Source organism: Chanodichthys erythropterus, chromosome 8 (assembly GCF_024489055.1).
Source record: "Chanodichthys erythropterus isolate Z2021 chromosome 8, ASM2448905v1, whole genome shotgun sequence".
NCBI lineage: Eukaryota > Metazoa > Chordata > Actinopteri > Cypriniformes > Xenocyprididae > Chanodichthys > Chanodichthys erythropterus.
This window is the reverse complement of record NC_090228.1, coordinates 968,784-984,658: the sequence shown is the minus strand read 5'-3', so window position 1 is coordinate 984,658 and position 15,875 is coordinate 968,784. Positions and strand designations below refer to the sequence as shown.

Sequence of the window (15,875 nt, the reverse complement as noted above, 5' to 3'; positions counted from 1 at the left end):
CCCATAATGTTTGAAGAATAATAAAATAGAAAAAAAAAAATGCTCAAAACCAAGAAAATGTTTTTAGAACATTTTAAAAACTGGACGTTCAGAAATAACGTTTTTATAACTTTTTTCCAAACATATTTGTGTTACCTGAGATTATCGTGTAACATTATATGGCAATCATTCATCATGGTAGCCTATTTTAAAAATATAATCAATGTACCATGCTAGCAGCGCAGTATTTTCTGTAATGATGTATTATTATTATTATTATTATTATTATATATTCGTGATTGTGTGTTTATTATCAGCAGCGCGGGAAGTTTGAATGATGTAACGCTGATGTGTGCGCGTGGCGCCATCTTGTGGACGCATCTGGTTCTGCATGTCGACGCTAATAGATGCTTAATATCACTACAGACACATGAAATGTTTATCTTCACAACTCTCTGTAAATAACCGTCTTAACATTCTTTTGTTTTATTGACAATATTTCTTATTTCCCTACAAAATTTATTAAACTATTGCCCCCCCCCCAATAATACATGTACATAAAACAAACTCCATAAATATACACTTGTGTCACTCAGTAAAATTTATTGTAGAATTGAATCACATTTTCACCAGCATTCTAGTAATCCCACGTTTATACAAATCGCAACAGATCTTCGTACAATATACTTACCAAAAGGAATTAAAAAGCTGCACCAACAATTTCTAGATCTGATTTGCAAAAAAGAGCATCGTTTGTCATTAAAATGATTGTCACCGTGAAGTTTGCTGAAGTTGAAGTACAAGACTAGAAAACAGAGTAAGATCAGGTTTGGACTGAGAGCAGTGCAGTGTGAGATCGTCGTGACGACACAGAGTTCAGAGGTCAGACGGACCGAGGCATCTTCGGCTTGACAAGTTCAGGCGGCGCTCAGCATTCCTCCTTCACGTAGATCTGTTCGTCTGTGTCCGACTCCAGGTGCTCCAGACGATCCGTCTGTCCGCTCATGATCTCGTCTGGGGTTTTCATGAACCTGCGGCGCACACACACACACACACGTTAACATGCGCAGCAGCGGAGGCGGTCAGTAACGCGTGAGGACGGCGGTCCTGACCTGAACAGCAGTCTCTGTCCCGGCTCCTTCCGGATGATGTTGAGTTTGTAGTAGTGTCTCAGCGCTCGCGACATCTTCTCATACGTCATATTGGTCCTGTTCTGTGCCACACACGCCACACAACAACAATAAACCACCGCTTACAGATACAACCATAACCATTTCATAACATACACTATATAGACATTAATTAAATGTATATATAATTAATTTTTATAATTTAATTAAATGTAATATTTAATTTAAAAACAATCAAAAGTTCAATTAAAATTAAGTATAAAAAAAGTTCATATTAAATTTCTAATATGTGATTAAATATTACAAATTAAATTAAAAGTGAAATATTAAAAAAATATATATATTAGAAATGTTTTACATTTTTCATAAAAAATGTTACAAAAGATTTAAAAACAATTTCAAATATAATTTTTTAAATCTTTTGTAATATTTTGTATCAATTTAAAAAATGTAAAAATTTTAATATTTAATGAATGTATTATAAGGAATTTGTTATTAAAAACTATTTAAAATATTATTTTTTTAATCAATTCCTTATAACACATTAAGTAAATATAAAAAATGTAAATTATAATATTTTAAATGTAATTTTATTCCAATTTTATAAAAAAAAGTTTAAGCATCAGTTCCTTATTTCATATCTATTTTGATTTAATATTTAATTTAATTTAAAACATAATTAAAAAATAAATATAAAAAATATTAAATAATATAAATAATTTAATTTTATATTTAATTAAATATTAAAAATTAAAACAATATGAGAAAATAAATTTAACATTGAAGATGTACATCAATATTTTATTTAGTTTTTAATGTTTAATTAAAACCTTTTATAAATTAATTTAAATTATTTTTTTTAAATTAGCTTAATAACCAATTCCTTATTTAATTTCTATTTAAAATTTTAATATTTAATTTAATTTTAAATAGAAAAAAAAAAAAAATGATATACCAAATTATTAAATTAATTATATTTAATTAAATATTACAAATTAAATTTAAAAAATATTTAAATATTAAAAATGTAATTTTTTAAATATTTTATGTAGTTTTTATTGTAATTATAATGTATTCTAGCCCATGTGATGTTATAGTACGTTCTCTAATGGCACCTTATGGTTTCCCCACAGGCGGGCCAGGCCGTTGGGGTCCATGATCCGGAAGACTTTGGTATCGCGGTCCTCCCAGCGGATGTAGTTCTCGTAGCGACTGTCCGACAGCAGCTGATAGACGTAATCCCACAGGAGCCTGCAGTCTGACACGCCCACAACACACCACATCATCAATCGCCACGGCAACCGGGCAACATTCACATTCCGCAAGTACAAACTACATTACCCATGATGCTGTGCAGAGACAACTCTATTGGGAAAATTAATGAAAAAAAAAAATATATATATATATATATAAAAGAAAAGAGGGCGGGGTCTGACCTGCGATGCGTCCCATGGGCGTGGCCTGTTCCTCGGGTGGCGAGACAGGCATGATGATCTGGTTGCGGTAGTGTCGCTCGTCCTGCAGGGGGAGCTGGTGAGCCGCGAGGTTCAAGCCGTGAGGCGCGTAGTGGACGGCGCTCTGCTGCTGACCTTTGCCCTCGCGTCCGTTCTCCTGAGGCGTGCCGCGGCTGTGCCTGAAGTCGGCCGGCGTGGGCCCGCGGCCCGGGCTCAGCAGCAGCGGGTGCATGATGGCGCTGGGCATGAGCTGGATGACGCGCGGGGGCGTGGCCTCCTCCGCACACGGGCTGGCGGGCCGCGTGGCGTCACGGGGATGAACGCAGTGACCGTTGGGGGCGGCGGGAGACACGGACAGCGGGTACACGTCGTCCGGCAGGTGGTGGTTGCTGTCGGGCAGCTGCGCGGACGCCAGCTGGAGGTCCTCGGCCGAGGCGGGATGCGAGCGCAGGGCCGGCGGGTGATGATGTGGCGAGCGCGAGCGGTGGCGCAGCTCGATGGTGGGCGGCTGCAGGGACAGAGCGTCTGTACCGCGCACCGGCCGGCGTACCGTTTCTGACAGAGAGTTTGAAAAAAATACAAATACAGTAAAAATAGTGAAATATTATTCTAATGTAAATCAGCTGTTTTCTATGTGAATATATAGTAAAGTGTCATTTATTCCTGTGAATTTTCAGCATCATTACTCCAGTCTTCAGTGTCACTTTTGATTAATTTAATGCATTCTTGATGAATAAATGTGTTCATTTCTTTACATAAAAATGGTAGTGTATAAAATGTTTCTTTCTTTATATGGTTGTGTTTATATACACACACACTTTATATATTGAAATGAACATTAAACAAGCGTAAACAGAAATATTTGTGTGATATTTTTGCAACACCATCAGGTTTTTACAGAAACACACAGTAACTGCAGCTCAGGCCTGAACCACTAGAGGGACCCAGAGGCTGAACTGATATAAAATAGAATCTAAACATTAAACTTAATAATAGTAACTACTATAATAATATCTCAACGATACTATATAACACAGATCTGATCCTGTTTGATCATCTTTCAGGAAGTTCTCTCGTTTATTCATTTTCTTTGTCTTGAACTCCAGCTAAAGGTCTTCACACGTTTCCTGGTCAAACAGGTTTTTCTGTCAACATTCCTGCTGGGATCGTGTGACCGTGTTCAGCCCAGACCTTCCCATAAGCCTCAGCGAGAGCACAACATTCTCCGGCTCACCTTCATGTTTGTGGTGCAGCAGCGGCGTCTCGTTCAGCGAGTGGAAGGAGCCGACGGGGAAATACGACTGAGGCTTCCTCTGCTTCAGGATGTGCTGCAGGAGCTCGTACAGAACGTCTCCTGTCAATCAACACACACGTGACACGTCACTGATCCGCCGTCTTTCTGCACATTCCTGACTAATTACTGCATGATGCATCTGTAACGATCACGTATAAACCTTCCTCGCTTCTCTGAATAACAGTTTTCAGACACTTGCTCTGAGCTTCACACTTACAGAACAGAATATTTTGCATTAAACTCATTTACATGAAGAAATTAATCTGATCTAATAAACGTATAAAGCATAAAACACACTAACCGTGTGAAAACGTTCATTACAGACCCGTTAAACTTCTACACTTTCAGCAACATTTAAATTCATGAACGTCTGACAGAAGAACATGAAACGCTGTAAATCATTGAGAAGGAAGTCGTCAGTCTTCATGAAAACTGAGTGTCTTATTTAAGAGCTTCCTGAAAGAACTTCAAGGAAATGATTCTCAAAAAGGAAGAACAAACACACACACACACACACACACACACTCTCACACACACACACACACACACACACACACTCTCACACTCTCACACACACACACGTCTCAGTTCTCAGTGTTTATGGGAGGGAAATTCCTGGTTCTAGCAGGTGACGGTTGCGGCTCGATTACGCACTAACACTTCCTTATCGGCCGTTTACCCAACTTTCAACTTCCTCTAGTGACAGTGACTGTTTCGCTTCAGATTAAAAATCTGACCACACCGTTACCCACAATCCTTCACTCCGAGACTACAGCTGCAGTGTTCCAGTAATACAGTCGCTCCAGAACCAAAACTCAATTATCTCTCCACAAGGAAACCGATTAATACTACTTCAAACAACGGACTAATCAGGTGAATCTGTGGGCGGGGCAAACGGCATGACATCACGTGAGCGGGAGCGTCACCTGAGTGCGGAGAGCGGTATCTGAAGTCCTCTTTGGTGAGCAGCAGCAGAGCTTTGCCGTTCATCTGGAAGCTTCCGCTGGAAATGGGGCGCAGTGCGAACTCCCTCTCAGCCCAACGCAGCCACTGACACACGTCCTCACGGCTCCAGAACACCGGCTGCATCCCTGCACACACACACACACACACACACACACACACACACACACACACACACACACACACACACACACACATAAAACGTTCAAAAATGTAAACAACTGGGAGAAAGAGAACAGCAGGCAGATGGATAATGCAAATGTTGGATGTGCATCAGTGTATTGGATCAGTGCATTCGCTCTTAAAGCGACAGTAGCCTAATTAACCTGCTGCCGTCTGCTAATATTAATCAAACAATAAAAGACACACCAAAACAGAAGAGCAGATGTATGGATAAATGTGAAAAAGCGTGACGACTCAAAAGAGAGCTCTGTTCGGTGCGGTTTCTGAGCGCACGAGTAACAAATTTAACCCTTTCTAACACCTGAAGGGACAAATACACACAACATGGTCTCAAAACATCCGTTCTAGAAAGTTTTCACGTAAACAGTCGGTTATGTCTTAAGAAAACGTTAACAGTTGTGAGAATATCGGATGTGCATCAGTGTATTGGATCAGTGCATTCGCTCTTAAAGCGACAGTAGCCTAATTAACCTGCTGCCGTCTGTTAATATTAAATCAAACAATAAAAGACATACACACACACACAAGCTTCCTTTCTGAGCAGGAAGTTGGGAACAGACGCTCTGATGATGCAGAAGAGATGAATATTACAGTCAAGATATTCTGAAGAAATCAATATTTGTTTTCATTTTCTTTCATCATAATCTAATAACTGTCTTCATTTGACATCAATCCAATTAATTTGATATTATTTTGATATTTTATTTGATATATTGTTTTGTTATATTCCCATCACATGAGAACCAAGTCCTGTGCTTCCACATCTTTGAGTCTCGTTACAGAAGTAAAGCGGCTCTTTCACGCTGACCTTTAATAATAAAAGCGGAGCTGCTGACGGAAACAGAAGCAGGAAACACGCGAATGAGGAAACACAGCAGATCAGGTTAGATGTCAAACACAAGCGATCTGATCCAGAGACGCGAGCGCTTCCTGAAAGATCAATCAATCAATGATTCAAACACCTTCGTTACTAGAGTCTGGTTCATGAGCCCATGTGACACGCTTTGATTGACAGCTGGAGAAAGAAATGTGTGGCCTGAATTCAGTTCAAGTAAAAAAGTGCCTGATAAGATTTCTAACTTTTGTTACTGGAAAAAAATAAAATGAAAAAAAGTTATATTTAAAAAAAAATAAATAAAAAAATTTTAAAATTAAATGAAAAGTAATATTTAGTAAAAAAAAAATCTCATTTAATTGCCAAGGCAATATTTATAATTAAAAGAAATCAATAAACAAATATATATAATAAAATGTTAATATAAAATGACAAAGCATATAATTATGAAAATTTAAAAACTGAAGTATAAATATAAGCAAATTTAATAACAGAAACTGGTATGGTATAAGCAGTGACTCACTATGATTAAAAGCATGAAAGCCACAGAGACGCTCACGGAGAGCTGAACAGACTGTCGTTTCCGAGCGGCCGTGTGCATGTGCAGTCGGTTGGGAACAGGAAGTGCTGGGCTGCGCTCGCTCTCGGCCGTTGGCATGTGAGAACAGTTTCCCTTTCAGAGCGGAGGAGAAAAAAAGCGGCGTGCAGGAAGTGCCGTCTGCCCACACAGGAAATTCCTCAGGATGAGAGAGGCTTCCAGGCGCAGGAAATTTCCCCACTGAAAAGAGAGTGTGTGTGTGCTTGTGTAAATACACACACACACACACACACTCATCCACTTCAACAGAATCTGAGTTACGAGACGCTCAAACACCACGAATGACTGTTTGCATGGATTTACAGCGTTCTGAGGTGAAGAAATCTCACATTCCACCTCAAGATCACGAGGAACACAAGAAAAGAAAAATCTATTTTGCACAAAGAAAAAAAGGTCCATTTGTAGCACCATTAACGTTTTGCACTGACTATTTTTATGACAATGAAAAAACACATACACTCATGTTATGTATAAATAAATATTTAAGTATTTATATGTCATGATAGTATTTGTATTTATATATTGCATGCATATATATATATGTAAGTGATGAAATGATTCAGCAAATCTTCACATGCCTTTTAAGGTTTGACAGTTCAATTGTGAAGTGATGAAACAAACAAGCAGAACGAGAATAACTGATGATGAAGAAGAATCTCTCACACACACACAGAAAAAAGCATCAAAATGAAGTGAGTTTGTGTTTAAAACAAGAACAAATATCTGCCAGTGGAGTCAGAAATAATCTTAATTCAAAGGGAAAACAGGATTATTTCTGACTCCACTGGCAGATATTTGTTCTTGTTTTAAACACAAACTCACTTCATTTTGATGCTTTTTTCAGTCTTAATATCTTCAGTCATTTTTCTTCTCCAGTAAATGTATCTTGATTTAAGAATATTTTGACGTTTGTGCTGGAAAACGAGACAGAAACACTGAGGAAGAACATGATGTTTCCAGTGTTTGACTGAGAGCAGCATGTTGGATTGTGGGTCCTGAAGGGTTAACAGAGACACGAGCTCATCTCTCTCACACACACACACACACACACACACACACACACACACACACACACACACACACACACACACACACACACACACACACACACACACACACACACACACACACACACTTCCTCTACAGGAAACCAAGGAGCAGCATTTCTGCCCACTCCGCAATTTCCTTCTTCTTTCTGTGTTTTTTTTTTTTTTCAATCTTCCTTCCTTCCCCCGGACAAATTCATCATGAATGTGAGACTGATGGCGGTTTGTTCTCGAGTCTCAAACCACACACACACACACACACACACACACACACACACACACACACACACACACACACACACACACACAATGCAGAACAACAAATTCACAAATATAAGACAAGCACACACACAAACACACTCAGTTCATCCAAACATCTTAACATGATTACACACACCCCTCCATCCCTCCATCGCACTGAATGAGTCCTGCTGGAAAACGGCCGATTCGATCACTGTCAGGAAAACAGAGACGCCTCGAGCCAAAAGAGCTTCTCGGAAGTTCCTGTCATTTCCCCCCCCCCCCCCCGTCTCGTCTGTAACTCACATCTAATGCAGGTGAGAGTTTCAGCGCATGAACAAACCCACAACATATGGACACGGCTAAACATACAATCACATACCATTTCCCAGAAGGCTGTTAGGGATGCAGAAATAGAGATCATGAACTAAACAAAGAAACATGTAATTAACAAGAGGTTCAGACAAAATTAAATATTTTTAAATAGACTGCAGCAATTACATTAATTTAAATTATTATTATTATTATTATTTTTTTTTAATTGGATTGAATGAATGATTCAATGACTCACTCGTTTCATTACTGGATGAATCAGCGTTTTTGAACAAATCTCTTGAATGAATGATTCAATGACTCTGCTATGGATGCACTTATATATTTATCATTAAAAAAAATAAATAAATCATGAATTGTGTCATGAATTGAAATCGAATCTCATTGTGAAAATCGTTTGAATCCTGAATTGATTGTGAATCAAACCGATTTACTGCCTGCCCAAAGATTCAAACCCTATCAGGTGTATTTTGATATTTTCAGCAGCTCCCATTTTTAGCATTAAACCGATATATCGGCAGATATTTGATATTTTTATAAATTTAACATTTACCTATATTTTACATTTTTTTATCATTTGACTTTACTTACATATCAGCCGATATGTAAAATTTTTGTATAATTTGATATTTACGAATACATTGGCAGATGTAAATTTTTTTATAATTTGACTTCCGACATATCGGCTGATATTTTAATAATTTGACATTAACCAATATTTGGCATTTTTTTATAATTTGACTTTACCAATATATATGACGATATGTAACATTTGTTATAATTTGACTTTACCGATATATCGGCTGATATGTTATATTTTTATAATTTGATATTTATGAATTTATCGTCTGATATGTTTGACTTTAATATATCAGCTGATGTGTTACATTACTTCTAACTTGACATGTACCGATATATTAGCCAATATTTTTTAAATTATCGGCATGTATCAGTGTCATAAGTGACTTATATTGAATCCAGTCTTCATTAGTTTACTGTCTTTGTTTAACAGTTCTCTCCAATTGAATACAAATCTCTAATACAAAAACAAATGTTATAATGCTCTTTTAATAAACCGACGGCATTCAGAAAATATGCATTTATGTCATTTAAATATTTAATAAATATTAAAGGCTTGATTTAATTCCACAAACAAATCCAGGTCTTAGATCCTCTGCATTTGTTTCCTGCAATGAAAGTGCGTGTGAATTTAAACTATCCTGTGATTATCCAGTTTGCTGTTCTGTCATATTCATAACTGTGTACTGTATATATTACAAGGTCTTTATTTGAAGAAATAAGATTCCCAGTGTACACAGAGTTACTAAGCACACTGTTTACTTTTTACTCCTGTTTTTAAGTTCAGATCGGTTGATCACGACTCATTTTCGAGCGTGTCATGCATCACAGTGGACTGGGATCACAGGGATTCAGTAGGCAGGAAGTGGAAATCAAAACTCAAATACGGGTTTATAACTAACTTCCTGAATAACTGCTCTAACCAGATCAGGAACCTGACGGCGAGTCCAAAGGAGAGACGGACGGACAGACGTTTACTTCTGCGCTGCATATCAAACAGACGGGTTAAATATTGATCTGCTGCGTTTTCAGCATCCTGTTAGTTGGAGCGCGTCCAACTCCACCCTGATCCCTGATCCGAGCGAGACACGTCCAGACCTGCCACTCCACCAGCGTCATTTCCAAACGCAAACACACCCACCTGCATTCACTCACAGAGTGAGAGTTAACCACTAGTTAGTGCACTACAATGACCGCAGGCATCACGCGCTCGAGGGCTGCACGACATGAGGAAAATATCCAACTGGGGTTTTTTTATATTATATAACATTATTTTTATTATAGCTTTTATGGCATCAAAAACAGACAGAGAGAGACAAACAAACCCTTCATACAACAACAATCTGTTCTGTATGCGAAATAAAAAGCTCAAAGTAAGAAAAAGAGACACTGAAATAAAAGAAATATGAAAATAGTTTATTTATACAAAATTATGTTTTCAAAGTAAAATGTGAATTACAATTCCAAGTTTGTTGTGTTTGTTTTTAGGGCTGCAAAATATAATATATTATTATTATTATCATTATTAATATATATTATTTTTATTAATAAATAAATACAAAAATTAAAAGAAAAAATATTACTACATTGCTATAAAATAATTGTAATAATTATTATTGTTGTTGTTGTTATATTTTTTAATAATAAAAATAGAAATTACTAAAAAAAAAAAAAATATTACTACTTTTTTATTAATAAATAAAAAATATTACAATTGTTTAACTGTTTAAAATATTTAACTGTTAAAAATATTACTATATGGCAATAAAAAGGACTAAAAAATAAGAAAAATTACTATTATTTTTATCAATAAATAAAAAAATAACCAACTAAAAAATACAAAAATATTTAACTGTTAAACATTAATATGGCTATAAAATAATAATAGTAATAATATTTGTAAATTATTTTTAATAAATAATTGAATAAGAAATATTACTATTATTTCTATTAATAAATATAAATATATTACAAAAAAAAGAAATATTACCATTATTTCTATTAATAAATACAAATATATATTACTAAAAATAAGAAATATTACTATTATTTTTATTAATAAAAAACATTACCACATAAAAAATTAAGATTATTTAACTGTTAAACATTAATATAGCTATATTATAATAGTAATAATAGTTGTAAATTATTTTTAATAAAAAATAAATAAAAATGATTAAAAAATAAGAAATATTACTATTATTTCTATTAATACAAATATATTACTAAAAAAAGAAATATTACATATATATTTTATAATATGTAACTTAAAAATACTGTACAATTATAATTTTATTTTACAAATGTAAAGTTCTAACACTAATATATATGGCTTTATTTCTCGATTTTCACGTTGTGCATGTAGTGTCGGTGTCGGCGCGTGTGAACGAGCACAGCGCCGCGCTTCACTCTGAAACACACAGCGCGCACGTTTATCTGATTAAAGCGTGATTTAATGGTGCAGCTCTAACGTGTTCGGACAGACACTGAGGCAGAAGCTTCGTCTCAGCATGAGTGTGTTTGTTTCAGTGACGACAAACTCAATTACTGCCTGTGAAGGTTCGATGCGTCATACTAGAACAAAAGCTTGTGTGTGTCTCAGGTTGTTGCATAAAGCATGTAGGAGGTGTGTGTGTGCGTGTGTGTTAGTCACTGTTTCCGGGTGAGTTTCTATGTTTTTGTGTGTGTGTGTGTCACTCACGCAGGTGTGCCGGCAGTCTGGTCGGTTCCTCTTCTGTCCTGGCATTAGCCGATGAGGGCGGGACATGGCCGGGAGAGGAAGTGGAATTTGGCAACGGGCTCGCGGACGGGCTGAAAGCGCTCCTCTCCTGCTGAAAACACACACACAGGGCTTAGACGACACACACTCGATCAGACCGACACTCCCTCGGAGCTGTTCTGCGCTGAATGAACATGAAGCTGCTCACATGACCCTGCAGACAGGTCAAAGGGTCACGCAGAGGTCATGCTGCACCTAAACTGATGATCTGAGGAACATTATCCACCTTTTGAATGCGTCAGGCCATTTTTAGTTATAACCAAAATAAACAGGAACAAATGCGGTCAGCACCGCTTATCTAAATATCGTCATTCATGTTCTGCAAAAGAAAGAAAGCGGTTTGAAACAACAGTAAACGGTGACCACTTTACGATCCCTTCGACACGTTTCTTCACTTTGCACTCTGTTATTCTCCGTATCGCACATTCAGTCATGGATGTGAGTAATATGATGAGCTCATGTTCGGCTCCTTTTCAGAGTTCTGATTTCACTTCTGTCAATCACTGCTGACTTCCTGTCCAGTTTCCATATAGGGCGACGGTAGCATTTGCACCGAGAACTGAAATTACAAGACGCTCATGTGCTCGTTTCCAGGGTAAAACCCAGAGCCGGGAAGCACAGAGAGCGGTTCTCTGGAAACTTCCTCAAACGCAGATGTCCGCCGGCTCTGTGCAAATAAATCAGACGTGACGCGACCGCTGCACTGTGAGCGCTTTTGCATTCGACTCCCTCACAGAACAAAGCCACTCCAACCAAGCGTGGGTGTTTCTACAACTGTCAGAAACCTCCAGCATTAGCGGAGGGAACACCTGGGACACTCAGGGCAAAACATGCAAATCCCAAACACATCCCAGACGGATGTTTGCATGAAAAACTCTCCCATTATAAGGAAAATAACGTAAAACACGAGTGTCTCTAGGCAGCGATGAACGGGCTAATCACGTGCTTTAAAGAAGCAGCGACAGAGCTCTACATTTGTGCATCGGTTGTTGATTGGCTGTTGAGGTGTGGGCGTGGCACTCAAGTGTATGCAGATGAGCGAGAGCTTGCGGGGCGGAGTTTAATCGCACTTAATTGATCGGAGAAGACACATCCAGTGATGACGTTTTGATCAAAGTTGTCGTACTTTCTTCTCTTTTGTGCCGTATATCCCAGTGAAACGGCCTTGCAGACAAGAACAAATGTAGGGCGGAGCTTTGTTTTGTCTGTGGGGAATTGATTGGATGGTTGTGTTCTGCTGTAGGTGGATCTCATGTGATTGACAGGATGCCCCGGCCTCGCACCATCCGAGATGAATTTAAAACAATGATGTGCATTATTAAATAAACGCTGCGATGTTCCATAAAAACAAGGATGGTCAGTGTCGGTTTCATGTGGACTTTAAACATTACATGGTGAAAAAATGAAACATGCACGGACGGATTGTTTACAATAAGTGTGCTGTCAGGTCTCATGCAGGAGGGAACACCTGGGATATTTAGGGCAAATCCCAAACACATCCCAGATGGAATCTTGTTTATTTTATTTTGCTCCTATTTTAAGGAAAATAACATAAAACATGAGTTTCTCTATCACACGTTTTAATATCGCAAACGAGCAGCGACAGGTTTTTATTCGTACGGGCGAAGAATGTAGGGCGGGGCTTCATCGGTTGTTGATTGGCTCTTGAGATGTGGGCGTGGCACTCAAGTGTATGCAGATGAGCAAGAGCTTGAGGGGCGGAGTTTAATCGCACTAAATGATTGGAGGACGAGAGAGAAGACTGACGCTTCACTGGAACATCCAGTTATGATGTTTTGATTAAAGGATTAGTTCACTTTAAAATAAAATTTCCTGATAATTTCCCTTCATGTCATCCAAGATGTTCATGTCTTTCTTTCTTCAGTGGAAAAGAAATTAAGGTTTTCCATATAGTGGACTTCACTGGGGTTCAACGGGTTGAAGGTCCAAATGTCAGTTTCAGTGCAGCTTCCTACACCTTCCCTATTCTATTTATGGAAAAAACAAAACTGGCGCTGCGTTTGTTAGAATAGGGAAGGTGTAGGACATACGGCGTAAGCGCTTTGAAGAATACAGAACGCGGAAGCACGTGCAAGACGATCATTTGTGTTATCTCTTATTCCTCGTCTGGGATCATGTAGAGCTCTTTGAAGCTGCAGTGAAACTGACATTTGGACCTTCAACCCGTTGAACCCCAGTGAAGTCCACTATATGGAGAAAAATCCTGGAATGATTTCCTTAATGTCTTTTCCACTGAAGAAAGAAAGACATGAACATCTTGGATGATGTGGAGGAAATTATCAGGAAATTTTATTTTAAAGTGAACTAATCCTTTAAAGTCGCCATATCTTCTTCCCTCTTGTGACGTGAAACGCCTCGCAGACAAGAACAAATGTAGGGCGGAGCTTGATTTTGTCTGTGGGGGATTGATTTGATGGTTGTGTTTTGCTATAGGTGGATCTAATGTGAGTGACAGGATGAATTTAAAACAATAATGATGTGCATTAATAAATAAACGCTGCGATATTCCATTAAAAAACAAAACAAGGATGGTCAGTGTCGGTTTCATGGGGACTTTAATCATCACAAGGTGAACAAATGAAACGTGCACGGACGGATTGTTTACTGTCGGGTCTCGCGCAGGACCTTCACCACACAGAAGAATCGAGCATGTTGGAACTCTGGAGGATGTGAAGCAGAATAAGGAAACTGAATTCGCAATAACAGATCAAAGAGCAGCAGATAACAGCATGTTTCCAGTCATTTATGAAGGGCTGTTCTCGCTTCCGCGAGTCTGTTACTAAATAACTAATGCAAACTAATGTCCGTGATGATGGGTGATCCCAGACCAGCTCAAAGTCCGGTGAAAAACTCCTTCTCAAACTCGTTTGTGAACTTTTCCCACTGATGGCTCGTGCACAGGAGCGAACACATGAACTCAGCAGCGTGTTTAAATGCCATTGCTAATCACATTCACATTCACCACAGCACACGACACACAAGAGCGCGTTCGCGATCGATCAACTTAACGCATCGATCGCAGCAACAGATGCTCAACATCAAACCCGCGCGTGACAGTGACGCGCATCCCGCGAATCAAGAAAGAAAAGGCAGAATTACCTTAATAATGACCTGCGAGGGGGAATCGGACATGTCGCGTTGAAATTCAGGAAGTTCTTCTGTTTCCACTTTCCTCTCCCTTGTTCTTCCGTGAAATAAAGCCGCAAAAGCGCCAGGATAATGTTCCCCTCGCGACGCACTGGCGATTTTTAACTCGCTCGCGCATCCATTGGCCTCGCCCCGCGCGCAACACTTCAACTTCTCCGTGCTCTTGTTTGTAAACGCGCAAACAGGCGCTACATTGCGGCAGCGCGATGGTTAACACCTTCCTGGAAGCGTCGCTCGCAGGAGCGCAACGCACCGCGCAGCGCGGAACCTCATTGATCCGGACGCTTCGCGGCGAAATGACGTGAATTCCAGGCAGCGCGCGGCGCCTTAAAGGGAAACTCGACGCAGGAAATCGCGTGTTTGTGTTTCAGTCGCGGAACGGACACTGGATCAGATATTGCGAGTTAAAACAACAGCGCTGATCCGGAATCAGATCAGTGAATGAACTCCGACTGGGAAGCGAATCGACGTCGTATTTAATTGTACAGAGCTTTGCACGATATTATTTTAAACCAGTGCATTATAGTTATTATTAATATTTCCCTTTTTTAAAAAAAAAAATAAAAAAAATTAAACACAAACAAATAAACACACGTATATTTAGATGTAGAAGTACAATGATATGTTCATGCTGTCAAGCATTAAACAAATATATATTTAAACCGTAACGTTTGATGTTCTCAAACTATAAGCGACTCTTTATTCGATAAACGCGCGACACCTGCTGCATCACACTGGTATTGCACACATTATTATAGCTGATCAGACCGGGACACTCACAATTTCTCGGGTTGTGTGGATTTTTTTTTTTTTTTTTTTTTTTCTACATAAAAGCTACATTTACACTTTTGCTTGCAGGTCTGTTCACGCGTTCATCTTTATAGTGGGGAATGTTGTCACATTATATATATCTATAGCTATACAATATATATTATCAGCAGGTGCCACATTATGAAATATTACCTTTTATATTATAGGCTACAGCAAACATGATCTCCATGTAACCAGACTAGTCGAAGGATCTTGCAGTGACAAATGTAGCATCGCACAAAAGCCACGATTCAACTTAAAGGGATAGTTCACCCAAAAATGAAAATTTTGGCATCATTTTCTCACCTACAGGTTGTTCCAAATCTTCTTTTCCTCTGCTCAACACACAATATATATATATATATATATATATATATTGAAGAATGTGGGTAACCAAAGAGTTAATGGACCCCATTGACTTCCATAGTATATTTTTTCCTACTGTTGAAGTCAATGGGGTCCATTAACTGTTCGATTACCCACA

General features: G+C 38.4%; 1 protein-coding gene across 3 annotated transcripts; it reads right to left on the bottom strand.

The window, feature by feature from the left end:
- Positions 1-528: 528 nt before the first annotated feature.
- On the bottom strand, positions 529-15,000 carry etv6 (ETS variant transcription factor 6). Of its 3 annotated transcripts, none has more exons than XM_067391327.1 (8): positions 14,534-15,000; positions 11,336-11,465; positions 4,784-4,948; positions 3,798-3,917; positions 2,546-3,118; positions 2,225-2,367; positions 1,092-1,192; positions 529-1,010 (listed from the first exon to the last, which is right to left on the bottom strand). In XM_067391327.1, the coding sequence occupies exons 1-8, from the start codon at positions 14,564-14,566 to the stop codon at positions 908-910; spliced, it is 1,368 nt and encodes a 455-aa protein (XP_067247428.1). In that variant the 5' UTR covers positions 14,567-15,000; the 3' UTR covers positions 529-907. The 3 variants fall into 3 exon arrangements, with proteins under 3 accessions (XP_067247428.1, XP_067247429.1, XP_067247430.1); XM_067391328.1 differs by having other exon boundaries at positions 11,336-11,462; positions 14,534-14,999; XM_067391329.1 differs by lacking the exons at positions 11,336-11,465; positions 14,534-15,000 and adding an exon at positions 6,362-7,124.
- Positions 15,001-15,875: the final 875 nt, after the last annotated feature.

What these genes read in the sequence shown, in the direction of transcription:
- etv6 (XM_067391327.1), bottom strand. Translation starts at nt 14,566, where the DNA reads ATGTCCGATTCCCCCTCGCAGGTCATTATTAAG. An exon ending in GCCCATGGGACGCATCGCAG is followed by an intron (nt 2,368 to 2,545) that starts GTCAGACCCCGC and finishes TGGGCGTGTCAG; the next exon opens with ACTGCAGGCTCCTGTGGGAT. An exon ending in GCCTGTGGGGAAACCATAAG is followed by an intron (nt 1,193 to 2,224) that starts GTGCCATTAGAG and finishes TGTGTGGCACAG; the next exon opens with AACAGGACCAATATGACGTA.